The sequence below is a fragment of the Ammospiza caudacuta genome, chromosome 1 (assembly GCF_027887145.1).
Source record: "Ammospiza caudacuta isolate bAmmCau1 chromosome 1, bAmmCau1.pri, whole genome shotgun sequence".
Classification (NCBI taxonomy): Eukaryota; Metazoa; Chordata; class Aves; order Passeriformes; family Passerellidae; genus Ammospiza; species Ammospiza caudacuta.
The window spans coordinates 120,381,554-120,408,950 of NC_080593.1; the positions used below are offsets into that span (position 1 = coordinate 120,381,554).

General features: G+C 37.1%; 1 protein-coding gene across 1 annotated transcript; it reads right to left on the minus strand.

Annotated features, from left to right (window-relative positions):
• Positions 1 to 676: 676 nt before the first annotated feature.
• PPP1R42 (protein phosphatase 1 regulatory subunit 42) lies at positions 677 to 20,358 on the minus strand. The gene is given in 9 exon segments (XM_058806300.1): positions 677 to 706; positions 7,652 to 7,812; positions 8,985 to 9,113; positions 10,386 to 10,503; positions 15,508 to 15,631; positions 16,840 to 16,904; positions 18,268 to 18,406; positions 18,844 to 19,010; positions 20,230 to 20,358. Coding segments are annotated over 9 exon segments (1,062 nt in total).
• Between the last annotated feature and the right edge of the window lie 7,039 nt (positions 20,359 to 27,397).

Here is a 27,397-nt window from a genome sequence, read left to right on the forward strand (position 1 = left end):
GAAGTAACAAGTAACAGGACAAGAGGAAATGGCCTGAAGTTGCACCAGGGAGGATTTAGGGCTGTTGAGAAAAAATTCTTTTTGGAAGGGTGGTCAAGCATTGGAACAGGCTGTCCAGGGAAATGGTGGAATTACCATCCCTGGAAATGTTAAAAAAGGTGCAGATGTGTGGTTTGGTGTTCACCACACCATGGTTTAGTGGTGAATATGGCAGTGTTAGGTTTACAGTTGGACTGCATGATCCTAGAGGTCTTCTTCAACCTTAAAGACTCCATGACTCTGCTGTGAACACGTCTCTGCACATCTGCTGGGTGCCACATAGGGAAAGAAGCATCTGCTAGGTAAGGCACTGGCTAAAACCAGTTCATTTCTTGAGGAAGCTTAAGAATTAGGCAACCAGTTTAACATAGCATGTGCTGATGTTTTTACATGTTTTTGAGACAAACATTGCTTCTAAATAAATAGGCAGGCTCCTTATTTTTCTAAATGTTCTTAGAAAGCAGTGTTAAGTTCAACATAATTTTGTCTGGTTTTGAGATTAAAAAGACACAGGCAACATATCCAAAGGGACACCAATATCTTTCTTTGTAAGCTTTGAGGGAAAAAAAGGAAAAGGAAAATCAATAATGACCAAATCTTCACTTCCTGTAACTTCTGGCTTTTAAAATTCAAACAATTATGTTGTTGCTTCAGATTCCTCCTCCACCTACATCAGAGAGATCAGAGGAGACAGGTGAGATCTTCATGTCACAGCCCCACAAAAGCACCTATTGCTCCTGTTGTCATTTACACTTCCTGGGAGCACTCCACATTTCTATAACAATGATAAGCAATGTTATCAAATGCTGCTGATTAGAAAAAAAGATCTTTAACTATTGCAAGATTACTGGCTGCTGCAGTGAAAGCCCTTTTGTTCTTCTTCCCAATGCCAAATCTGAAACCAGAATATTCTGAATTGACAGAATCTGTCTATTTAGGGTATTGTACATCCCTTTATTACAAAAATTACTTTTTCCATGGACAGAAATGGTATTAACGTTTTTTTCCTACATAAATGTGTATCAAATACTTTAATTTTCAAGTCCTATAAGAAAAAAAATCTTATTAATAATCAAAACAATTTCTCATATAAATGAAGAGTCAGTCTTTTATTCCCAAATATTTTCCTACAAACTAAGTGTAACTGATTATACCCAACTTTACTGGACGTGTAATCAGTGGTTACTATGGCAGTCTAACATATTAACTCTCCAAGAAAGGAAGAGCTTATTGATTAAAAACTCTTTTTGATTTAAAGTATTAGTCTATTACATGGATCATTTCACAGCTGGCTTGAATTTATCTTGTTTTTGATGCAGCAATTAATTTTGCTCAGAATTAAGAGAACAGAAAGATGTAGTCAGTCATTTCTGTAGTGTCTGGTTACAGTGTAGTTTGATTGAAGAGGTAAGGCTTAAATACAACTCTTTTAGCAGTGAATTCCTAGAATTCTTCAAGGCCAAGTGACTTAAAATAAAAACACTGGGTTTTTTCCCTAGCAAAGTAAAAAGTATTGTTTCCAGTTACAATATATAGCATTTATAATTTTGTGGCTGTAAATAATCAGGTTCACATAATTAATCATTTTGCCTCAGAGCTCTGTTAGTCAGGATAGCTACTTTGCACACCCCACTGAGATAAAAAATAATAAAAACAGGGAAGATAGCCTTTCAGTTGCACTTAACTTTTACCAGTTACACTCTGAATACAATCACATAACTATCCCATATTAATAGATCATGTCTGAATCCTCATCCTGAAAAATCAATGGGCACATCTTGAACACTGACAGCTTTCTGGCTATTTTTCCTCCTGTCTATCTCAGGACTTTTGAACTGTATGGCTTTTAAAGGTGTATCACAGGCAGTGCTGTGTACTGCTTTATACCTGCATATAGAAACAAATAATACAGCATTAGAAAAAAATAGGATTTTTTCATTGGCTATGGGTTGAAAGTTCAAATATGAGCTTTAGATCAGTAACTCAAACCCTGTGTGTTTACATATATTCTGATTATGGTAACAGCATTATCAAAGGAAGGTATTTGGGCAATGATGTCTATTTTTTTTCCTTTTGGTACTTCTAACATAGTGACACACTAACAGTACTGTGGAAGCTCTAAAAGCATCGGAATCTTTACTGGCCTGGTCTCACACCTCTTAGGTCCTACTTTCTGGTGGGGAGAAATTCTACCAACAGTAGGTCATGACCGATTTAGGAACCACTAAGGCAAATCTGACATATCCAAGTCTTTGCAACTGGATGGGATACATCCCAAGGGGCTGGAAGTGAATTTGAGGAGGTATAGCTGCTACGAAGGAATTAGTGGTTGCAGTGCTGTCCTCCAAAATGTAGCAGCTCATCTTGCTAGATGAGGGCACAGTGACTGTGTTTTCACCTCAACTTTGTTAAAGCAGCTGCTTTCAACTTTTCAGAGAGGGGAGTGTGCCTACATAATGTGAGACAGGGTACAGGAAGGGAAATATTGAAAGAGTGTTTATATTATTGCAGTAAATTAGATTATTGGAACTGACTTCAACAGAATTATACTGAAATGAGAGAATTTATTTATATATTCCTATTCAAGCAGCAGTCTTTATTTAAACCTCAAATTACTTTTTCCAACTCCCATGTAGTTATGTATTTTAAAAACCTAAAACCACAGCATTACTTCTTTAACAATTTTCTAATTAGATTCAAATTTTTGTTATTAAAAGGATATTTATAATTTTGTCAGTTACACAATAAAAAATGTGCAATGCTAATACAGCAGACCAAAAATGTTATGAAGTTTTGAGGTTTTATCTCAACAGTGCTCTAAAAGTACTGACAACAAAGATTTAAGGATGGGGAAAAAATAAATACTGCATACTGAATGTTTCATTTATCTAGTAACTATTAGGGTGAGCGTGTAGACCTGAAAAATAGATAGGCAAAGATCTGAGTTTGCTTTTTGTTTATCATCCTAAAATAGTATTTAATTCCTGATACAGTCTTGATGGACCCAGTTACAAGACACAACTCACACTAACATCACTAAGTAGTCCCCTCTCATTCTGCATTCTGTTTAAAATGTTACTGACTTATGGTTGGATTCAATGATCTTCCAACCTAAAGCATTCTAAATATTCATGTATTTTATGCAGAAGGCTTCAGACAGTCTGGGTTTCAATGTTCTTGAGAGCATCTGACAGCCTGCAGCCCCAGATGTGCCCTGCTAAGTTGCTGACAAGTCACATGTGCCATTTGGTCTTCTAAACGTCCAGGAACAGCCCCTATCTCCTGGCAGAGGGAGCAGACTATTGCAAGCAAGTGTGCTGCTGCCAGATTGCCCAGCAAGAACGTGCCTGTGCTCTATCTGGCCAGCCAGACATGTAGGAGTATCACAGTCTAGCTGGCAATCTGCTCACCAGCTAACATGCTCTCTGTCTGCTTTGAAAGAATGTACTCCTCTCAAGGGCACAGGGGGTCTGTGCACGTGTTCTGCCAGCACGGCTTAGATCCTTACTCCTCCTCAGCCTTGGGCACAGGCACAGCACAGGGAACTGGAGTGGGGACAGGAAAAAGGGATGCCCTTTGTCACTGCCTTTAGGACGCTGGATGACATGGCACTGCTAAGTATTACAGTTTTAGCATATAGTAGACCTACTTTTTCTTGGTTTTTAAAAATTATCACTACTGAAAGAAGTTTAGACAGAATGCCATTGTTTGTGTCTTGTATGTTTTTGTATGTTTGTGAAGACAGTTATATTTTTGCTTCTGAGCAGAGTATGAACGATCATGGGGAGAATCATCCAGCACCATATTCAGCACGGCTGTAAATATGGATACCAAAAATACCACTAGGCTGCAGATTACCGTAATATTAATTATGTCTCTTCAAAAGTATTTAAACTCACTTTAACAGGTAGTGCATATTCTCCACAAAAAAAAAAAAAAAAAAAAAGGGGGGGGGGAACCAACCACTAAAACTGGCTGATTTGCCTGCTGAGACTTTACATGGGCCACAGTAACCAGAAACTTCTAATACCTGACCTTCATTCAAAAGGCTCTGCTTCAGCAATCCTATTTAATTTCAGAACTTCACTTTATCTCTTTATCCTTACACTTTATCTAGCATTATGGTGACTCCTTTCATATCCTATGTCATGGCCGAATAATTCAACAGCAAGTAAATTCCTTACATTTCTCTTCCACAGCCCTCAGCATTAAATGCTGATTGGTGCTTTGTAGACCTCACTAAGAAATGTTTACATTTTTCCTTCAACACAATCACTAAGGAAAGGCAGTGAGAGGGCAGAGAGAAAAGGCACTCCCTGTCTGTTCTAAGCATGCTCTCAGCGCTGGCAAAGTGCTCCAGCTGCTATCTCGAAGTATTTAATGCCCCTAATTCTGAATACATTTGGAGTGCTTGCAAGCTCTTTGCTGCTAAAACCAACTCGAGGGTGCACAGCTAAAACTGCCCTGGTTTATATCTTAAATCTGTATTTCTCGTTCTCCTGCAGCTAACACTGAGGATATTTTTTTATTTTTGAATTTTCAGATGTTTGCTGAAATTGATATTCAGTAAGAAAACAAGAATTAGGTCACCCAGAGGTAACATATTTCTCCACCTCTCTCTCAAATAAGAGAGCTCCATTCTGTAATGCAAAGTGTATGATTGCAAAGCTTATGTTTTGGGTGTACATCATTACCATTATCAGTCCCAGTATCATTTCGCCCCAAAAACCTGTCATATAATAGGCTGTAATGATTCTATTAATTATGATGCTAGCTAAATTAATAAAAACAAAAACCCAGTATACATGCAGAACATGCACATTCCTACCTGTTATCAAATATACACTATCCTGTGTAGATTTCAGACCACACACATCACTGCAACTCAGGGCATTGATAAATATTTAATTAATTAAATGCAATGTTCATACAAGCATCTGCCTAAGAAGAGGGAGAACTAACACTGTTCACTGCAAGTTCCTTCCTTTTAGACTAGAACTTGAAATATTCATAATGCGCATGGTGGCAGCAGAGTAGCTTATGACTAGTTGGCACAATCCAGTGTATTTATTACATGCTGACTGTAATTTAAGGATATTTCCACATTGCTAATCCCATAACATACAATGGAGGGACAAAAGGTGACTTTCCCACCACATTCTGAATTGCTACAAATACCTACCACAATATTTAATTCCATGAGTAAGGCAATCTGGGCAGAAACTGCTGGTTACAGATTAAGTTTACAACATCAAAATTTCAACAACTTCTCTACTCAGGGAACATTAATAATGGTGTATCCCATTGGAAGGTATTAGGTATCTTCAAAATAGTTAAGTGATTTGGTTTCTTTTAATTACTTCCTGCCAATATCCATAATTTTCTCTGAATGTTCAAAACTAACTTAAAATTCAATATAAAATTGCTATTGCTTTCATATCATCAAAAAGGAAAGATTAATGACATATTTTAGTAATCTAGTAATAAGTGGCTTTTTTCATTGTTCAAGCTACATGCAATCCTCAGTGGATCTTAGATGTATGTTAGAAAGGTATTTAATGCCTATTTTTCAGTTGCCAAGGTCAAACATCACCTAGTATGTATAGGGAAAGAGGAAACATCTGTTGGAATAATTTATTTGACTAACACAGGATTAAGACCCACTAATTTCTTTGGTCTGATACCGAATTTCAATTAAACAATACAGGTATTTGTTCAGTTTGAAAAAAATTCCTTCCTTTACTTGTGAGCACATTCACGTATATCCCTTATTAGTGGATCTGGCAAGGGAATACTATGATTTGTCATTTTTTCATATCTGCATAAGCTCTGAGAACGAATATTTCTATTTTTTGAGGTTTTGAGGTTTTTCCCAACATATGTTCTAAAGAATTAACAAAACTTTAAAACGTTGCCTTCTATGAAATTCCTCTACTGACAAGATTAGAATACATCTCAGGATCAGTGATTAGATGTGAAATTGTAAGGTACAGTAACCTTCAGCATCTAAGATAAAAGTCCCATTTAGAAGTTTTTAGAAAATATTAAATGCATGTAATGTGACTACAGTTTCTTCTAACCTTTCTGTGAAATCAGGCTAAAATCTTCTATATTAACAGTTTAAAAAAATCAATTAAATTGTTTAATTTACAAATGTAAATTAATTAAAATATAGACATTTTATTTCAATCAAGTATGGAAGGTGCTCTCTTTGCCTTTCTAGGGTCAAAAGGGATTTCAACAGAGCCGTGATTGTATTCCAGATTTTTAATACTGGGAAAATATTTGCCAAGAAAAGCTCAGCTTGTTACCATTGTAAAGCAGAATCAGAATGCTTTGCCTCAAAGGGAATAGCAGAAAATCTTACAGGAGAAAAGACATTGTGCACACATGTTCCATTCTTTTTTAGGACTAAGGGGAATGGTAAATGCAAAGCACAGTTTTGCTCAGCTTGGCCCAAAAGACACGATGCTAATAGAGATGGCATGCAAGCTGACAGAACACTGAGCATGTGGACAAACCCATCTTACAATAGAATTTTAAAAATCCCAACATTTATATGGCATGTGTATTAGTCTGTGTCACTCCAAATTTCAGAAGCCTGTACTATTCACTGGAAAATAATAGTGTACAACTATAATAGTACTAAAAATATTACTTTTAATAGTAAGGAATACATTGTTCCTGCAGTTCTTTTTTTTTTTTAACTGCTCCACTGCTTTGTGCTTTCTGAGAAAGAAAAAAAGTTCAATAATGGGTACGTATTTGACAAATTCAATTTCTCCAGAAATACATCCAGAATATATCCATTGCCTGTGATGAACAAAAATTATTATTTGAAAGAGAGGAGCTTTGTGATTTGCAATTCTTCTTCCCTTCTCAACAGAAAGGCAGCTATTTTTAATCAGAACAAATAATCAGAATAAACAAAACTCATAGAATGTAAAGTGGTAAGGTGTCAAAAATAAAATAGCATTAAATATTGCTCGGTTAAATTGTCAAACATACTAATAAATTCTAACTTGAATGTAAAATAGAATACTACATTTACTAATTTAATTACAAAAAATGCCTATGTCAGTTGCATGCATTTATTTATTTTATTGACAGCATTGCATAAATGATGTGGGTTTTTTGTTGGCTAGTTCAGCTGATAAGTAATAAAACTGTTAGGTTAAAAATAGCATTGAAAATCTGGAAGGAGTGATATTAGGTCCCAAATATTTGACTATACTATTGCCACAGGTGAAACTGGAGCATGGCTGTTAGAAGTAAGCTGTAATGATGAAAATTGATTGTTTCTCCTTTTCCAGATAATTCTGTCCACAGCATCACCCTTCACCAATGGTTCTCACACGTCAACTTACTTCTGAGAGTTAACTTCAACATTATTTTACCCTTGTGGAAAATGATTACAATTAAAGGCATATGACAGAAACTAGCAACCTTAAAGTTGCTGCTATTAGCTAGTCCATTGATTTGTAACCAGAAACTGAAAGCTATTATCCTGTCTTTCAAAGAAATAAAGACAATAAATATAACATGGTTAAAAAAATTATTTCAGACAAGTAATAACCAACATAACTAAAAGGAAGTTGTTAGAGAAACACACCTGAGTTTTCATCTGACTTCTTCTTTCATGGATTCTTGGCGGAGGTTTTCTTTCACCTTTCTGCTTGTGAGCCAAATCTAAAAAATCTGGTTTTCCTTTTTTTTCTTTCACAGGGCGACTGGGGTGAAGAGGAATTGTGAAATAAGGTGCTTCAAAGTCAGCTGCAGAAAACAAACAAAAAAAAGGATTAATTCAAGATCCCAAGTGAAACCATATATATTCAGTGTGATTGATCACAGGTTCCAATATTTCTCATTATAGAAAACAATGTAATGAACCTTAAGGTACAATACCTCAGATTTGATAACTGAGAACGGAAAACTTTGAATGGAGTTATAGAAAGTGCTGCAAACACTGATGAAGGTGAATATTAAAACAGGTATTCCCATTCAGGTAGAGTTATTTGAAAGGGAGTAAATTCAATTAGCACCTCCTTATATCAGTAGTTATTCAGAAGACCATTTCAGAACCATTGCCTTTTACATATGGCTTCCAAACAATGAGCAGAGACTCCAACTGTTTTAGGGCTGGTGCTGGCATGCAAAGCATCAGCCTTCATGTCTTCAAAAATAACATATTAATTTATTTTCTGAAAGCAACAGTGTAAATGCTCCCAAATTTATTTTATAAATGTGGTAATTCAAGCAATTTTGAATAATTTCAAGTTTAATGTTTGTATCCAAGTCCTGCAAAATAGCAAGACATGCTGTTAAGTCATTTATGTTTTAATCTGCAGCCAACTCTGTAACAACCACCACCTGCCCACCATTTTTTAAAAAACATCAAAGTTTATTTCAGGTTTTGCTTGAGTTTCAAAACTAATTTCTTTTCCCCCTTGAAGAACAGGTTGCCTTTTAACCTCAAAAAGGGTTTAAGGCTTTTTTACCTCCCAGACATTTTTTTCCAAGTTAAAAACTTGGACTTCTGCTAGACATGTATCTTGCAAAGGCCTTTAAAGGGCTGACAATATACAGAAATCAAATAAGTATAAGCAAATAGATTTTAAAAGTCTGATATATTTTATGCATATTTATTCTAGAATGCCCAACATTTTTAAAACATGGATGTAAATGTGAATATTTACACAATCAAAATACACTAGCTACCTTTCCATAATTCTGGGTGATTGGGATGTGAGGAAACAAAAACGACATATGAACTAGTGCTAAAATTAAATATTATATTTAAAAAGCTCCATTTCTACTCAAGTCTTTTGGACTCATCACTGGTACAAGTGTCTTATAAACAATTCTTAGTATATTTATTTTTAGCAGTAATTTTATGATTTCTGTAAGTTTTAAATAAGCATGAAGTAATTGATTTGTTTGCTTACAAGATTCTACTTTGGCTGCCTGTTCATCAGTCTTTCTTTCATTGCTTTTTTGCCTGGCAGCTCTGGAGGCTTTCCAATTCATTAAGAAACGTCTTTCCATTTCTTGAATTTCTTTCCCATCCAGGGATTCTGCAAAAGAGAACATTTTCTGTGATACAAAGTGAACTAAAGGATCATACAAAGTTGTAGGTAATGTGTGTTTGTTCTATATTAATTCTCTTCAAGTCCTTTTCCTTTTTCTAGCATTTTGGTAAAGAAAAAAATACCCAATAAAGACTGATATTCATATTCAAGCTGCAAGAGAGTTAACATGTCTTAATTACAAAAAAAAAAAATCTACAGTTTTATAAATTTCAAGGGAAATATACATATTTCACATTTGGTTAACATGCAAGACTTTCTATAACATTCTGCAGAAAAGTTATGCTCTTCCACAGGGTATAGATAGATGCAGAAATCCAGGTGGAGAGGGAAACTGCACATCTTAGCAATCAAGGAATTCTACTGGTCATGGAGACAGTCCCACAGATTTGCCTCTCTGAGATCAACTTTACTCACTTAGGTGCCATAAACCTTATGCTCTATGATTCATTGGTTGCATCTGCATGTTTGAGTCAGCCCAAATGAAATACCTCATGTGCCCACAAATTTAGGTTGCATTAGAACTGTCCTAAGGCACTGTTATTTTCATTGTGCAGAAAGGTTTTTTCTTTTTCTAAATGGCCAATATTTTGTACTATGAGAAAAACCAAGTTCTGTCATTATAACTTTAAAAATAATCACCATCTTTATCCAAAAAAGGAAAAAGAAGCAGATTTTTTTAAACTTATTTCTACAGTATAAATATTTAGATACAGAAGAATCAGCTTCTTCCTTTCATGCTAAGATTTTATGCAAAATAATAATAAAAACTGCACCATAAGTGTTAAGATTAACAAATAGACTCACAACATAAGTGTGAACTGCTTATAAGTTTAAGGATTAATGTTATATGACAAATTCAAACACAGTAATGTGGGATCTGCATAACTGGCACTGTACAACAAAAACACTTTAGCAACTACTACAAATTGATAGGGGAATAGATAAAACTGATCTTTGAAAATCAGTTTCACATCTGGAATATTAACACAAAAAACTGTCTTGTAACAATCTCACCAATCATCTATTATAAAACAAATGATTACTATGACTAATACCAAAAGATAAGCAAGATGGCTTGTGAAGCTGATTACATAAGCCATTTTAGCTTTCTACATAAATTAAAAGTTCATGATTTGACATAAATATCTATAGCAGTAACTGTGTTTACATGCAGAGTGCTACTCAAGAACAATTAATTTTTCAGTTGTTTCCTAAAAGACTGGGGGTCATGGGTGGGCTACTGATTGAATTTTTTACCTAAAGTCAGTGACTGTACTATAATCCTATCCTTGTACTTTGGTTTTTGGCAGATGGGGTTTCCTGTAAGATCTATTCTGCGTAGCTTTGTCCATTTTTTTAATACACCCTCCAAATCCTGCAATCGGAACAACAACAGAACATTGTGATTATGTTTTCCCCTCCAGAGTAAAATTCAACAGTAATGTGATTTGTTCAGCCAGGCCCAAATCCTGCACACAAAAATAACTTCAGTGAGACTATTCACATGTATTATGTACATTAAGAATGTGCATTTTCAAACACAGTGGTCCACAGCATCCTCTGAATGTATCAAAATTGCACAGAAGAAACAGTGATGTTGGAAGATGCTGCATTTTTAGGGATACAGTAATGCCAGCTATGGAAAATTACCACTTCAATCCCACTGATAAGCACCCAAAGCCTAGGAACTAGCAATGAAAAAATTCGTATTATACACAGTGTCTGTTAGTGCATCCCCAAAGTCTAAAAGAGCCCTTAAGAGTATCATTGTGTGGAAGAATAAATACCTTATACAGATAAAGTACAGACTAAAAGAAAAAAAAGCTAAAAATCATGCAATCCACAGTGGACTGCCTCTCTCTTTTTATACATGTAGAACTGTATTTTACAGGAGAAACAGTAACCCCCCCCTTACCTAACTGTGGGTGGTCAGTTACAGTATTGGCCTACAAAGTGAAATTAGTGAAATATACCTTTCTCCATCTCTGTTTCTGTCTGCTTACCCAGGGGCAGTATGACCTAGATGAAACTACTCTTTCAAATATAATAAATCCAAGTTGAAAACATGCAGACTTTATCAGATTGGTCCTTTCTACTAGACACCTTACTTTCTGAAATACTTTCTTTCCAAAATTCCATTGAACTTTCACTCTTGACAGGTTTTCCTTGTATGTGTGAAAAGCTCAAAGAGGGATTCAAGACAATAGGTACAAACAGGAGAGAGGATTTATGTTCTGCTGTTGTAATAATTTGGAAAATTCTACTGATCATGCTGTGATGGATTCTAAACCACAGAGGGTGTAAAACTTTGTAGCTTGCTGCCAACCATGAAATCTCTAGCAATGTAGATATCTCTTAGCTCCTTCAAATTTAGAAACTTGCTTGCGTAACACAAGCAGGGAGAATTCTGCTTTTGCTGGCTCATCTCCCGTAGTAGAAAATCCTCCTGGAAATATTCTATCAGTTATATAATCCATGTTTAGAAAAATCATGTGGAAGAGAAAGTGGCAGCACAGCCTCATACCTCCAAACCCTATAATTTTTGTCTACTATGGTGACGGTGATATCATCTATTGTTATTCAGTGATAAAAATGTATTTTTATAAAACTGGAGAGCAAAAGTCTGGTTCTGTGAGGATCAAGACTGATAAAACAATGAAAGAAACTCTGAGGGCTAGTCCACATGAAGAAATGTTAATAATTTTTGTCATGTTATTCAGCAAAGCTTAATCAGTATGTATCAGAATAGCAACGTGATAACCCCCACAGTTTAGGTGCTAACACTTAATCACAAACTAAATTTAGGGGCAAAATATTTTAGGCTAGACTTACTAAAAAAAAAACATTTAGCAAGTATATTTATTTATCCTTACCTAAGCATTCAGATACTGTCATTGAAGTCTATAATGTGTTCTAGATTTCATTAGAAAGAATTTTTCCAAGTAATAGTTTTGCAACACAAAGTTGTCTATGACTGAAACAAAATGTATACAGTTTAACTTTGATGAATGTATACAGAGTCCTGTAGATTTTTGTTAGCTGTTACTTACTTGATAAATGACCCTGAACATGCTTACTCCAGTGTGTGTTTATCTAAGAGCACACTAATCCTGTGCTGAAATATGATTACCCTTTCGATACGCTCCACTTGTTCATTGCCTTCCTGTCTCTAATAAAGTGCTTTCACTTCCCAGCCTTTCAATAAGCTGTACTAAAGGGACCAGACACTCTTGTGGGCAGGCTCCGTTTGATAAATGATCATGTCATGCTATCACTTTGAGGTCTGCTACAAAATACTGACGAGCAAATTATATTCCATCGGGGAGGGTGGGGAGGGGGAAGGGCAAGTGCCTGAGTAGGCAGCTGTAGTGCTGGCAGTAACTTTCTTACCAATTAACAGTGGCCATTTAAGAATTGCTATTTGACCAGTATGCTCCAGTTTTTATTGGAAACGTCTAATCCAACTGCCCCAGCTACATCTACAGACAGCCATTTGTCACCAGTTTGATTACCTGTCATAATCTATTTGAGAAAATCTATAATTTCTCTCTTGTTCCTGACTCAATTCTAAAGCGAATGAATTCATCTTTTGTGATATCTCTTGTCATAATCAATACTGGGCAGAGGTTGAATAAATTAAAGACTTGGGAAATACAGATTTTTTCCAGGAATTTCTAGCTACTTTTCTCTATCTATTCAAAGACTCACACAACTCATAGTATTTCCAAAACTAATGAACTTAATAAATAAATTGTATTCTGGCTTTTTGTAAAAAGGAATAGGTGTGGGGTTTTTTTTAATAGATACAATGCTTTAAAAAATTTCCTTAATTCCAACCCAAGTACACTGCAGTCTAGAAGACCTTGTGATCCTGACTAAAGCAAACCAGAACCTCAATACAATGAATAAATGAAGTAGCGAGCAATAGAAAACAAATAAAAGCCACTTCTATTAAAATCAATTATATTTTTGATAACTGACCTGAGACTTTTTGCATGTGGTAGCTAGTCATAGTTATTTTGCATGAATTCAGAAAAATTACTTGATTTTCATCTGTCTACTGTTCAGACTTCATTATATAAATTTCAGTCAAGTGAAACAAGTTCATATGCCTTGATGTCTGTTAATTATGCTAACAAAGCCATGTATTAGCCACGACCTTAAATGCTTGAATTTATTGAATTTATTAGTCCTAATTTTTAACTATGCTGCAATCAAAGTGGCATAGGTAAGAAATCAAAGGAATATGGGTTTTCATAATAAAGTGAAAAAACTGAAATTTTAAAATAGAAAATAATTCTACTAAGTACACAAAAGTGAGAAAAGTCTACATAAGATTGTATTTCATGATTTCTTATGCCCTTCATATCTTCCTCTTTCTCAAAGATTCCATGTTGTTCCTGCAGTTCACCAGACCTGCTCCCCTGCAGCTTCTCTCCCCACCAGGTGAAGCACAGCTGGGTACAGAGCTCTGACACTTCCCTGTCATGTGGCACTGCCACGATCTCTGATCAGTGCTGGACATTCCTGGGGAAGTTCTTGATGGCAGTGATGGCAAAGCAAGAAAGGGAAAACAGGGGATATAGTGCTTTTGGCATGAAAAAGAGCTATACATCAGAGTTTTGATAACAGAGGGGCAAGAGGGAGGAGAAGGGAAGCAGCTCATGTGGGAATGAAGGAGCCTTTGCTGCATGAAACAAGTTCAGCCAGCAGAACCAATTAAGTGTATAGAACTGTATACCCCTAAAATCCTTGCAACTTTCACAGCTTAGAATAATGTATGCTGTGAAATCATGAAATTCATGGATGCAAAAAATATTGAAATATACTCAAAACTTTCCTCAGCTATTTCTTAGAACAGTAAGTGGCTGTATAAGATTGTTCTCCTGCTAGATGTCCACTGTGAGCTAAACCCTTATACAGAGTAAAAACTGACTTTGTAAAAAATACTTTTCATGGCTTACTGCTTTTTTGAACAGTTTGGTTTTTATTTATCTAAGAATTTATATTAGTGATATGTAGAGACTACCAAAATGCAATCTCTTAAAACTCAGTAATTGTAGCTGGAAAGTTGAATATCCACCTGCATTACAATGTATATTAAACACATTTGATATGTTCATTAATTTTACATATCTGCAAAGATATGAATAGAAACACTTTCCCTGTTCCATACATTTCCAGACTTGGAGATTGTTTAGGAAACACACAGAACAGTCACTTTCAAAATATACTGGAGCTTAGTACAAGTGTAAGGGATAGCAAACTCAAATGCTAATTGTATAATTTTTCCACAGTTGTGACTATACAGAAATCTTCAGGTCTAACAGGTTTGGGTAAATGTAATTCTGGTTTTCCTAATGATTAAATAATGAAATTTAATAAAGAATAAATAACATATACACAGTTACTGAATAATGCAGTAATTTTGTCCTCTCCTTTTTCTGTTTCAGAGGATAGTAGTGGTTTTTCCTCTAAGATACTGAAAATGCTGTCTCATTCTTAAAATTAATTGGTTCTTTGGCTATGATAATTTTATTTTAAAATCATCACAACAGAAGTATATTTTATTTATAAGAAAGAAAGAGCCAATATAATTATTTTTGTAATACGTTTTATTCAGAAATTGATTCCTTTAAAAAAGAGAAGATTTGGGGAGATTGCCTATTTGAAAAAAGCTTTTTGCTATTTGGATGTAACCAACATATTCAATGTAAATTTAATTACTCAGCAAAAGTCTATATGAATTGTATTTTGATATAAATTCAATCACAACTGCCAGCCAGGACTTCAAATACAAACCATTATTAGTTCTGTAGTAAAAAAGAAAGGCATAATTCAACATTTTTTAATATTATAGTGTAAAAAAATGAAGAGTCCAAATAGAGTAAATTCATCTAGATAACTGATAGGTTATGCATACAAAATACTGCAATGTCCTCTTTAGTAAAGAGAATTGCCAAATTCTCTCAAAAATCAGTTAAAAATATGTTGTGTTCTCAGAAGTAATAAGAATAGTTTTTTTAATAACTACTAAGCAATGAAAGTTAAGTTTACTAAGGAAATAAAATGATTATGCAAACCAGAAAATAAAGAGTTTATTTCAATCAAGACTTTGTCTTGGTGATTTCGGTTACTATTTAATCCAATTAATTTCAATATTAATTAATAAAATTATAAATTTTTACATCCCAGGTAAATGCTTCTCCATTTTTACTCTCAGTAATATTTTTATATGAGAAAAGAGAGCATGCTTGACAAGCCAGATTTAGTAACTGCAGAAGTAAAATTTGTTTAGATGTATATATTTAGTGATAAGGATGAACGTGGCTAATTTTTGAACACCCATACTTAAAATAACAAATATTTACTTTAATACCTTCATATGTTTAAGTTGATTGTCGACTGCTTTAAGATAAGAAAGATTTTCCAAAACTGCCAGTTCTTCTAATTCATCAATATTGTTATTGCTGATATTCAATACAGACAAAGATTTCTGAAGGAAGAAAAGCAGAAAAATATTTTTTTCATGCCATGCATGAGTCAAGTTATAAATTATTACAGAAAATTATCTTAAAAGACGAACAAACATATGAAGAAGAAACATGCAAACACCACCTCCACACACCATACAGATTGTTTTATGCTGGTGTTCCACCTTGTCCTAAAATGTAATTTATTTTGGTTTTGAAGTGAAACCAAAGTAAGATTGTTTCTCAATTATTTCAGAAATTCTTAGTAAATACAGAATTTTTAGGTTTCTGTAAACACCTTCAAATTCTTTACAGAGTTCTGCAAGTGCTACAAACTCTACTTTCGAAGTATGAAACATACATTGAAACTGACTGCATTTTTTAGAATCATAGAATGGTTTGGGTTGGAAGGGACCTTAAAGATCATTTAGTTCGAGCCCCCTGCTATGAGCAGGGATGCCTTCCCCTGGACCAGGTTGTTCAGAGCTCCATCCAACCTGGCCTTGAACGCTTCCAGGGATGGGGCATCCACAGCGTCTCTGTGCAATCTGTTCCATGCCTCACCTCAGTCACAAGCAGAGAATTTCTTCCTAATAGGGAATCTAAACGTGCCCTTGCTCAGCTTCAGGCCATTATCCTGTGTCCTCTCACAACACACCCTTGTAAAAAGTGCCTCTCCAGCTTTCTTATAAGCCCCCTCTAGGTACTGGAATGCTGATATAAGGTGTCCTTGGAACCTTCTCTTCTCCGGGCTGAACAAGCCCAACTCTCTCAGCCTGTCTTTATAAGAGAGATGCTCCAGCCCTCTGATCCTCTCTGTGCCCTCTCTGGACTTGCTGCAACAAGTCCATGTTCTTAGACTGTGGGCCCCAAGAGTGCATCTGAACTGCAGAGCTGAAGCCCATATGTGCTACTCACATGGTCTCATTTAACAGCTGGACTACACTGCTTTTCTCTCAGGCCTGATCCTACAAACCTCTTGGTATCCATACCTCTGATCCTTACTCCTTCTCTGGAACAGTACTGAGCCACATACTGCACTTTGCCATTTGTAACAGACAATAGTTACAGAGATCTTTACATTTTAGATAAAAATCTAAATGTGTTTCAGTTGTTTATCTTGGGAAATACTAATGTAGTTTCACATGAAAGGAAAAAGTTTATATGTCTAGAAAATGACAAGGACTCCTAATCCAGTGAGTTTAGAATTATACAAGAAATAAGATTTACCATGATTTGGAAAAATCTCTATTTCAGCAGTTTATACAGGAAAACTAAGCCCCTTCAAAAATTTGATCAAGACCTACATTGCAGATGGAAATTACCAGTATCATCCTCAGAAACACAGTTCATAAACATAATCTTCTCAGTCAGATTCATGACATTGTCATCATCCAAACATTTGCCTGTGGTAAACACAGAGCTATACAGCCTCATGATTTTACCTCTTTTATCTCTGACACCATTAACAGAGCCAGAAACAGATTAAGAAGTAAAAAGTAATGCCTTAAAAAGGCTCCAAACACTTGACACTTAAAGGATAAAATAGAATATTTTTACATTTAGCCTCCACAAAAGATGTTGCATCATCAAGAATGCAAAATTGTTTCATAGAAAACAAACAAAAAAAAAAACCCAAAAAAAGCCCAAACCAACACATCAAAAGGCCTTAAAAGCCACAAAGAACAAAATCTAGACCAGGCTTCTGAAAAACATGGAAGAAGTTATTATACATTATTATCCTGGGAAGATTACAGCTGTAAAACTTTCCTTTACTTTGATAATTTCTCCAATATAGAAGGAACAAAGTACCAATGCTCTCACAGAAATGACTCATCTCTATTAAAGAAAAACAGCAATGCATGTCTTGGATTACATAATCTCAAAACAGGAAAAAAATAGAGCTAGGTCAAATATTTATGATATACATGTGAACAAAAGAACTCACTTTTTAGTGAGTTTTTAATCTTCACAAAAAGAGGCTTATCAAGCCCTGACTACAGTATGGGAGATACAGCAAGAGGAATTTTTATAGTACAGAACTACATCCATTAGCAAATAAATCCTACTTTTTAACCTTTTCAACTATATGTTTTATGAGCAATTAACATGTTGAAAGACAACTTCAAAGAGATTTCCTGAACTCTTGACATAACACAACATAGAAGAACTGCAGAACTAAAACTGGATGCTTTTGATTGTGTTGTTCTTAATATCCAGGAAGAAAAATCTGTTTGTGCCTTCTTTTTCCATTCCATTTTTCTACAGAAATACAAAAGGCAATAAATAAACAACTATACCAATCAAATCACTGAAATATCAACAAACTAATTCACTACAAATGAAACAGACTAAGAAAACTAAGTGATAAATTCCAACCTCCTTTTTAGTTAATTCACATTCTGTTGGTACAGGGCATCCACGTACTTCCTTATTTCCTCTCTCTCTCTTGATTCTCATTTTCATTCTTCATAAAGAAAAAAAGATGAAGTAGAATTTTGGGGACACCTTATAAGAGAATTAGGGTGGAAGTCTCTTGGTAGAATTTCAAATAATGCCACCAGTTGGCAAAGGAGGAAAACACAGAATTATCAACTCTAATAATTTCTCCTAAAAATACTGATCTCCTGATAATTGGCTCATTGTAATTCTCAAAATATACTTACTGCCAGGGAGTTAAGAGATACTGGATCAAACAGAAGCTTTTCACCAGGAGGGAGATGTTGACTTTCAATATGTAGCTCCCTCAGTTCTCCTACTTTATCCAAACCCTCTACTACAGTGATATAGTTGCCTCCTAAATACCTACAGAATAGAACACAAAATAGATTTAATATCCTTTGAAAGTAAGAGCAAACACAAGGCTTCAATATATAGAGAAAAATATTTTCCAAGCATTATTGAATAATACTTGGAAATTATGATAGCTACAGTAAATAACCTAGCATACAAGTAGAATATACACTTAACTGATTCAAGCAGTTTTTTGCAGTTTTATCTGTTGCTATTATTATTAATATTACTAGACTGAAAAAATAAAATCATCTAAATACAAATATATGTCAAGATGATATTCCCTTTATCACAGAACATCTCATAAAAAACAATAAGCAATTATTGTTTTCTATTTGAAAAGCAAAATTTAAGAGCTGAAAGGACTTTAATGGCTACATAATTTAAACAATTTAAGTGTCATAACTATTCTTTTTACTAGTAAAATAAATACATTCTTTTCAACTTACAGTTTTTCAAGTTTTTTCAGTGGTGAGAGATTTTCTATACTGGAAATACGATTGTTCTGAAGGTAAAGGTGCGTTATGTTTGAAGCAAAGTCCAAGTTCTGGATTTGGTTGATTTGGTTATCATATAAATACAGAACTCTCAGATTTCTACAGAAAGAGAGGTCACCCTGAAATAAACAATAACATGCTACTTAACATTCAGTCACTGCCTGCTTCTGGAAGCTATTGATTGTTCTTATATTTAAGTTCTGATGCATGATTTATAAATTTTCACCTTTAGTAAACATTTCTTAAAACTATTTTTCCTAGAAAACCAGAGTTATTATATATTGTCAGTTATCTACAGATTAAAGACTGAAATCTGTCATTACCATTTTGCCCTACAGAATCTGAGGACTACAGACATTACCAGCAAATACTCCACATCCAGTGTGACTTCATTCCCTTCCCTGGCTTCATCACATGGATCTCAGAAAAGCACAATTTTTTGTGTAGTTGTCTCCATTAAACTGCACTGATGTAACTGGAAACCAGTTCTTGGCAAAGAATTATTGGTTTTTACAAAACCTTGCACTTCAATCTGTTTTAATATGTTTCTGAACTCAAATTTACACTCAAATGTTGAGTTTCTTTGAACATTTTCCTATGAAACAACTAAAAGACCATTCCCCATGAAGGTTTCTGTAAAACTTTGCTGTGGCAGCTGATGAAGCAGACCCCATCCAATGGACTGATCCAATTATTAACTTGCTATGGCTGTGCATAGGAGTGGGCTGAATAAACCTGTTGGTTTGCAGCATCTGTTCACACAGAACAAACAATTTCTTCTTAAATAAAATCACACTTTTAGAGCAGAAATTGAAATTCACCACATTCAACAATGCAGTTGTTCTGGGCTCAGCAGTTTCAAAACTTACTCAGTATCTTGAGGGGATCTGAATTAACTCAGAACTTATTGAAACCTGTATACATTTCCTATTATTAAACTCAGAGGAAGGAGGACTGGGTTAGGTTTGCAGATTTAGTCTTTGAAAATTAAAAGCTCATGGATTATTTTTTAAATGAGTAAGCCCCAGGGAGCAATTAAAAAAAAAAAGAAGTATATTTTTAACCTGGCTAATTTGAAAAAGCCACTACACCAGTCCTAATTTGTTAACCTCACTCGGGTTATTTCCTGTTCCTGAACTCTCCTTTCCTTTCTCAGACTTCCTCTGAAATTTAAGGAATAAATCACAGATAGATTGAAAAGATTATGCTGTGAGTTTACAAATTTGTAAAACTTGGCTTTCCATGTTTGTCTCTCCAACAACGAACACCTCATCTTAACAGTAACTACAAAACATTAGAGTAGCCAGTTTAAAAGGAATAATAAAAAATAAATCTTACAATTGAATCTATATTTTTATCTGATAAATTCAGATGAGTTAATTTTTGCACATATTGTCCAAAATCCTCTTCACTACGGTTCTTGTGACCAGCATTTTTAGCAATTAGGTCCATTGTTAGTCGAACCATGGTTCTGTAATAGGTCAAGCTGCTCTACTGCTTCTTTTAATACTGTATTCCACGTGCTCTTCTAAGTAGTAGTAAAGAATGCCTTAAAAACAAAAAGGAAAATGTTATATTACTCGTACTCCAGATCTTCAACAAAGCTTTCATGTGTACTTCAAATCTGACATAACCTCACCAACACTCTTTTCATTTACAGTGATACTATGTTGCTTATAAAATCCTACCCATTTATTGCTGATATTTTATCAAGTTTTTGGTGTATTAATAAATATTTAAAACATTTTTTCTATTTGATTTGTTGATTCAGTTCGCTTAAGAATATTATATCCTAGTTTTTTGTCTTTTTCACAAAGAAATATGAGCACAATGCTCCAGAGGAGGCATAATTCTCACACATAGTAGCTAGTTAATGGAAGCTCACAATTTGATTATAAATTAGAAAATACAGGAGACTGTAACAGGTTTTACAGGCTGTGAGAGGTGGTATTAAGCTCCAGAACTCTTTGTATATCTGCACAGCATTTTTGTCATGCACACAACTGCATGTTGTGCACAGTTAAAAACTGTGAGTTTTTCCCACTGTGTCATATTATAGAGACTCTCACAATACCAACTTTTTTTTCCAAACTCTGGCTCATATAAGTGAGCTTTTAAATGACAGAATGGGGGAGAGAGAAGAAGGCCAGCAGCTAATATTGAACGGGATGCATAAATGATGTGGGGATAAAGATACCCTAATGGATACAACTTAATGTATCAGAATAGAAAGGCCACCTGTTTAGCCAGTGTGAAAAACGCCAATCACTTGTTTTTAAAATTATAAAAGTTTAATAGTAATAAAATGGTTATAAAAATAGTAATATAATTAGAGTAATAATAATTTGGACAATTTCAATTAGGACAATATGAGGCAATAGAAACAAAGAGTTAGAGACATCCGGGTACCTTTTTCTGGGCAGCACGAGCCGAAAAAGGAACCCTGTTAACAAAGGATTAACCCTTAAAAGCAATAGCCCGTTGCATATTCATACACTTCATACATGATGCATAAATTCCATTCAAATACAGGATTCTGTCTGGTCATAGTCAACTTCTTCCTCTGAATCCTAACAGCATCTTTGAGGCGGGAAAAAGTTTGTTTCTTCTGATAAGAGGGCAATAAATTCTTTTTCTCTGAAAAATTTAGGTGTCCTGTGGCTGCTTTTCGCTGCAAGTCCTTACTTTTAAAAAAAGTATCCTACATAGCATAGTTTCTATTTTAACTTTTTTTTTATAACCCAAAACTATATTTAACACACTACTTAAGAGAATTAATACAGCATTACTTTCTAACACAACACATATAATATTAATTTTAATATTCGCGAAAAGACAATCATAAAATACGCATTTTTCACAGCCAGTAAATATACCAATGTATATTATGTATTATAGCTTGTACACAAAAGCCCTACATTAGTGTGTCAGAACAACTGAGGAGACAGCAAAAAGCATCCCAGCGCTAAACCTCGCACAGAGAATCCTCCCTGCCAGCATTACAATTAGGAGAAGCTGAAGAAAAGCCAAGATCGAGGCTGTGGAGGCAGAGGAAACTTCCTTTCTTAGTAAACAAATCTGAAGCTCAGTAGCTCTCCTTTATCCATACGGGATTTGCTTTTTACTTTTATTTGAAAAAGTGGGAATGAAGAAGAGCTGAAAGGACAATGTGAGTTGCCTTTCTACTGTGAGTTTCTTGCTTTTTATATAAAATACACCTTTCAGAGCCCCTTCTCAGACCTTTTTCCAAACCCAGCAGAATAAACGAGGGGCAGCGGGCAGGTCTCCCCTCCCTCGGTCCCCCAGCTCCTTCCTACCTACAGCCGCGCGATTTCACAGCGCCCTCCCCGTCCCTCGGCCCGGCCACCCAGCGCCCCCCAGCACGGCGGGTGGGAAGGCGGCTCTGACGGCGGGCTCGGGCCGAGCCCCGCTCCCCGCTCCTTCCCGGTAGGAAGCGCCCCCGGCCCGGCCCGGCCCGGCCCCGGCTCCGCTCTCCCCTCAGCTCCCGGCCCGCGCGCGCCGCCCGCCTCTGGTTGCCGCGGCAACCGAACGCCAGCGCCCGAGGGGCGGGGCGCTCGCTACCGGCTGCGGCGCGCGCCCCCCTCGGACCAATCAGCGCCGAGGAAAGAGAGAGAAGGGGCGGGGCCTGTTTGCACACGCGGCTTGGCGGGTCCGGCCGCGCTGGCGGCCATGTTGGGCGAGTCGGAGAATATCCCAGCGTGGGTCGTCGGGTCCCGCTCCTGCACTGGGCACCTCAAAAGTTACACCTTGTGCCTGTGAAAAATGCGTATTTTATGATTGGCTTTTCGCAAATATTAAAATGGATATTATATGTTTTGTGTTAGAAAACATATAATAGCTGTATTAATTTGCTTAAGTAGTGTGTTAAATATAGTTTTAGGTTATAACAAAATGTTGTAATATATTAGAAATAATTCATGCTATAAAAGAATGTGTTTTATAAAGATCGTGAAATCCAAACAAGTCTCTGAGCACAAGCACCCTGAGAGGCGGATGTCCGTTCAAACTCTGAAATTCCTGGAGTCAGCCAGATAACCATCAGCATTTAGCTCATTAATAGACACACCCAAGGCGATGATCACCGGCATCTCGATTCATCAGAAACCGCCTAAGTCGCCAGGAACATACATAAGAATACGCAGCTTCACGAGATTCAATCAACGCTGGCTATCAACCAGGAGACGGGCGATTGTCCAGCTCTGCACAGTGAAAGAACCAACTATGAATATGCAGACTTACAAAAGAAACTTGGACTCCTTCGCCTGGGGCACAATAAACTGTATAAAACATCCCCGCTAGAAGCGGCTCTTGTGAATAAGGGGGGATTCAATGAGATAGAGGTCAGATCCAGGTTGACCCAGCGCCATTCCGGGGCTCGACGCTCTCTCTTTGGCTGTGGTGGTTTTGAGGACTGTATTTTGGTTGTGCAAAAAGATAAATAAATCTTTTCGCATTTTTGATAATTTGTCTTTCTATTGATCGTTTGTAACAATGTTAAAATAGAAACTATGCTACGTAGGATACTTTTTTTCCTAAAGAAAGGACTTGCAGTGAGATAGCAGCCACAGGACACCTAAATCTTTCAGAGAAAGAGAATTTATTGCTCCATTATCAGGAGGAATGAACTTCTTCCCCCCTCGCTTAGGCAGAATGTTGCCGTTAGGATTCAGAGGAAGAAGCTGACGATGACCTGACAGAATCCTGTATTTGAATGGAATTTATGCATCATGTATGAGATGTATGAATATGCAACAGGTTATTGTTTTTAAGGGTTAATCCTCTGTTAACAGGTGTCCTTTTTGGGGCTTATGCTGCACAGAAAAAGATACCCAGACGTCTGTAACTCTGTGTCTCTATTGTCTCATATTGTCCTAATTCAAATTGTCCAAGTTATTATTACTCTAATTGTATTACTATTTTTATAACCATTTTATTACTATTAAACTTTTAAAATTTTAAAAACAAGTGATGGGCATTTTCACATGCCTGAGTGCAATGCTCTGACGCTTCTCAAACTCTTATTACCCTTGGTGTTGTGACCACTTCCCGAGAGAGCGTGTTCCAGGGCCCAACCACCCTCTGGTTGGAAAACATTTTCCTGATAACCAACCTAATCCTCTTCTGACACAACTTTGGGCCATTCCCTGGAGTCCTGTCACTGGACACAATAGAGAAGAGATCAGTGCATGACCTTGCACTTTCCCTCATGAGGAAATTGTGAAGTGCAATGAGGTCTCCCCTCAGTGTCCTCCAAGCTGAACAGAAAAGGTGACGTCAGCCGCTCCTTGTACAGCTTCCCCACTCTCCAGGCCCTTCTCTGTCCTCCATCCATGCCCTCCTTTGGACCCTCTGAAACAGCTTCATGCCATTTTTATACTGTTGTACCCAAAACTGCACACAGGACTGTTGCAAAATGTGGATTATGTAAAAACTTTTTAAAGAATGTTATTTCATGTTTGATCTTTGTATACCTTCAAGTCCAATCAACAAGGCAGGTTTAACTTGTGAAACAGCAGCTAACAAGCAAACTCTAAGTAATATCTGTGATATCTATGATATCTAGAAGAACAAATTACTTGTTTGTAGAATTACCTTGTTAAAGTTTAGGGCTTGACATGCTTCAATGATCTGAGACCAAGGGGGAGGTTAACAAAGCTTGGGAAAAAGGATCCCAACTGATACTAGACACAAAGAATGCAGAATTTATGACCTACAAAGACATCTGGTAGAATTCTGAAGATAAGGGAATAACTAATAAAGTCAACTCAACAACTGTGCTGAAATCAGCTCTGAGTGAAAGGTAGTTCCAGCAGGGGGAGATCTGCAACTTCCAACTCAGAGACCACTGACCCAAAAGAAGAGAAAGATTGGGCATATTGACTAATTAGCATAAGAAGCAAGAGAATTGTTAACCAGTAGTAGAATATTAATTCATAAGGAAACTATGTAACTGTTAGCTAATGAACACTAATTCCTTTATCTGCTAAACTGTATAAATTGTAAAATGTTTTGGTAGTCCATGTGCTTGATTTGCAGAATTCCACCAGACACCCAGGCTTGTGCAATTTTGAAATCAATGTCCCTCTGAGGTGTGTTACTGGCTTGTTGCACACCGAGTAATAAATACAGTTTTTGTGGACAACATTACTCAAGGTGAGGCCACCCCAGTGCAGAGCAGAGCAGAGCAGAGCAGAGCAGAGCAGAGCAGAGCAGGACAATCCCCTCCCTTGCCTGAAGCCCCCCAGGACATGGTTGGCCCTCCTGGCTGCCAGGGCACTGCTGGCTCACATTCAGCTTTCTTCAGCCAGGATCCCCAGGTCCCTTTCTGTGGCATTGCCTTCCAGCCTCTCATTCCCAGTCTGTACGTGCATCCAGGGTAGCCCATCCCAGGTGTAGAATCCAGAACTGCCCTTGTTTAACTCCCTGCTGTTGCTGATTGCCCAGCTCTCTAATTTGTCCCAGAAGAAATCTTTGAAATCTGTTAATGCAAATGGACTTTGAACAACATCCCCCACACTTCCCACCCCTACAAAGAACTCTGTCTTATTAATGTCTTAATGAGGCTATGTGTTTTTAATTATTGTTAACCAGTAGTTTTTCTGTTTGGTGTTGCCTCTTCTTCCTCCATGCCAGGCTTTTTTTTGTGAGCATAGACTACTGGCAAAACTAAGATCATATGGTTCCTTTTCCTCCTGCTTGAATTGGAGAAGTTAATAGTTTTATAAATGAAATTAATACTGTATTTGACAGCAAAGTTCTAAAAAAAACCATGTTAGAATATGTTTAATTGATTTTATTTAATGGTGAAATATTATTCCAATTTGGGTTGGTTGGCTGTTGGTTTTGTTTTGTTTAATCAATTATACTACACTTTTTAGTGTGGTAATTAGTTTCTGATGACACAAAAGTGGGAGGTGGGGCTGATACTCCAGTGGGTTGTGCTGCCATGAGGAAGGACTTCAACAGGCTGGAGAAATGAGCCAAGGGGAGCCCAAAAAAGTTCACCAAGGGAAAGTGCTAAACCTGACCCATTGGGAGGAACAGCCCCAGGCACAGCAAAGACCAGCTGGAAAGCAGCTTGGCAGAAAATGACATGGAGGTCCTGGTGGACACCGGACTGTCCAGTGTAGCAGCAAGGAAAGCAAATTGTATCCTGGGCTGCCCTAGAGGAATATTGCCAATTGTAGAAGAGGATCATACCCTTTTTATTCAGCAGTGCTGAGGCCACACCTGGAGTGCCAGTGTCTGGCTCTGAGCCCTTAGAGACAGGGACATACCAGAGAGAGACCAGCTGAGGGCTGTAAAGATGACTGAACCATCTCTCTTTTAAGGAGTAGTTGAGAGAGCTGGGACTGTCCAGTCTGAAAAAGGTTCAGGGTGTTTGCTTCCAATGAAACTGAGATTATGACTTCATTTCTCTTATAGGAAAAATGACACAAAATGTTGTTAGGAACAGACATGTTTTATTGTGTAAAATATGTCTGAAATAACTTGGTCCAATTAATTTCAATTTGGGTTTTATGTTTTCAAAGGTAGAAAATATAAGATTCTCAAAAACATGGAGCAGAGCAAATAGGGGAATGGGGATTGTGGGAAGTGTCACTCCTTCCTGCTTTGGAGGTTCTTTACACTGTTGTCTGTTCTTGCATGGGCTTCCCACAGAGTCAAAGCCTCCTTCAGGCACATCCAGAGGTGTCTGTCTGCTCCACCACAGAATTCCATGGGCTGCAGGGCCACATCGTGACTCACCATGGTCTTCACTAAGAACTGCAGGGGAATCTGTGCCCTGGTGCCTGGTGCTCCTCCTCCTCCTACTCCCCCTCCTTCTTCTCTGACCTGGGGCTCTGCAGAATTCTTTCTCTTCCATATTCTCACTTCTGTTTTCTAGCTGCTAGTGTTGCACAAGTTTTTCTCCTCCCTTCCTAAATATGTTATCCTGAGGTGCTACTACCATCAGTGATGGGCTTGGCCTTGGCCAGTAGTGAGTCTGTCTTGGAGCTGGCTGGCATTGGCTCTATCAGACATGAAGGGAACTTCTAGCATCTTCTCACCTAGTATGAAGAAGCCACCCTTGCCTCCTACCCCTATTAACTGTCCCGCCTTTGAGGCTATCAGGGCTCTGGCTGCCAGGGACAGCTGTGAGCTGCAGAGCCAGAGCCAGGGTACAGCTGGGAGTGTCTGTGATGGGCTTTGGCCCTATGACGTCCTAGGGGATGGGTCACAATGGGGCTGCTTTTCAGGGCCTGGACCAGAGGTAAGCCCGTGAGGGGAGGCTGGGCTGGGCGAGAGCTGGGACAGAAATGTGGATTCTCACCCTGCATCAAGAGCCCAAGCCCCTGCCAGCCCAGCCTCATCCCTTCTCCTACCTGCTCCCTGCTCCTTCCCAGACCAGCTTGACCCTTTCTCTCCCTCTTCATCCAGGCCATGGCTGCCCGAGTGTTCTTTAAAGTGGTGCGGAACATCCTCATCCATCACCCGTGGATGG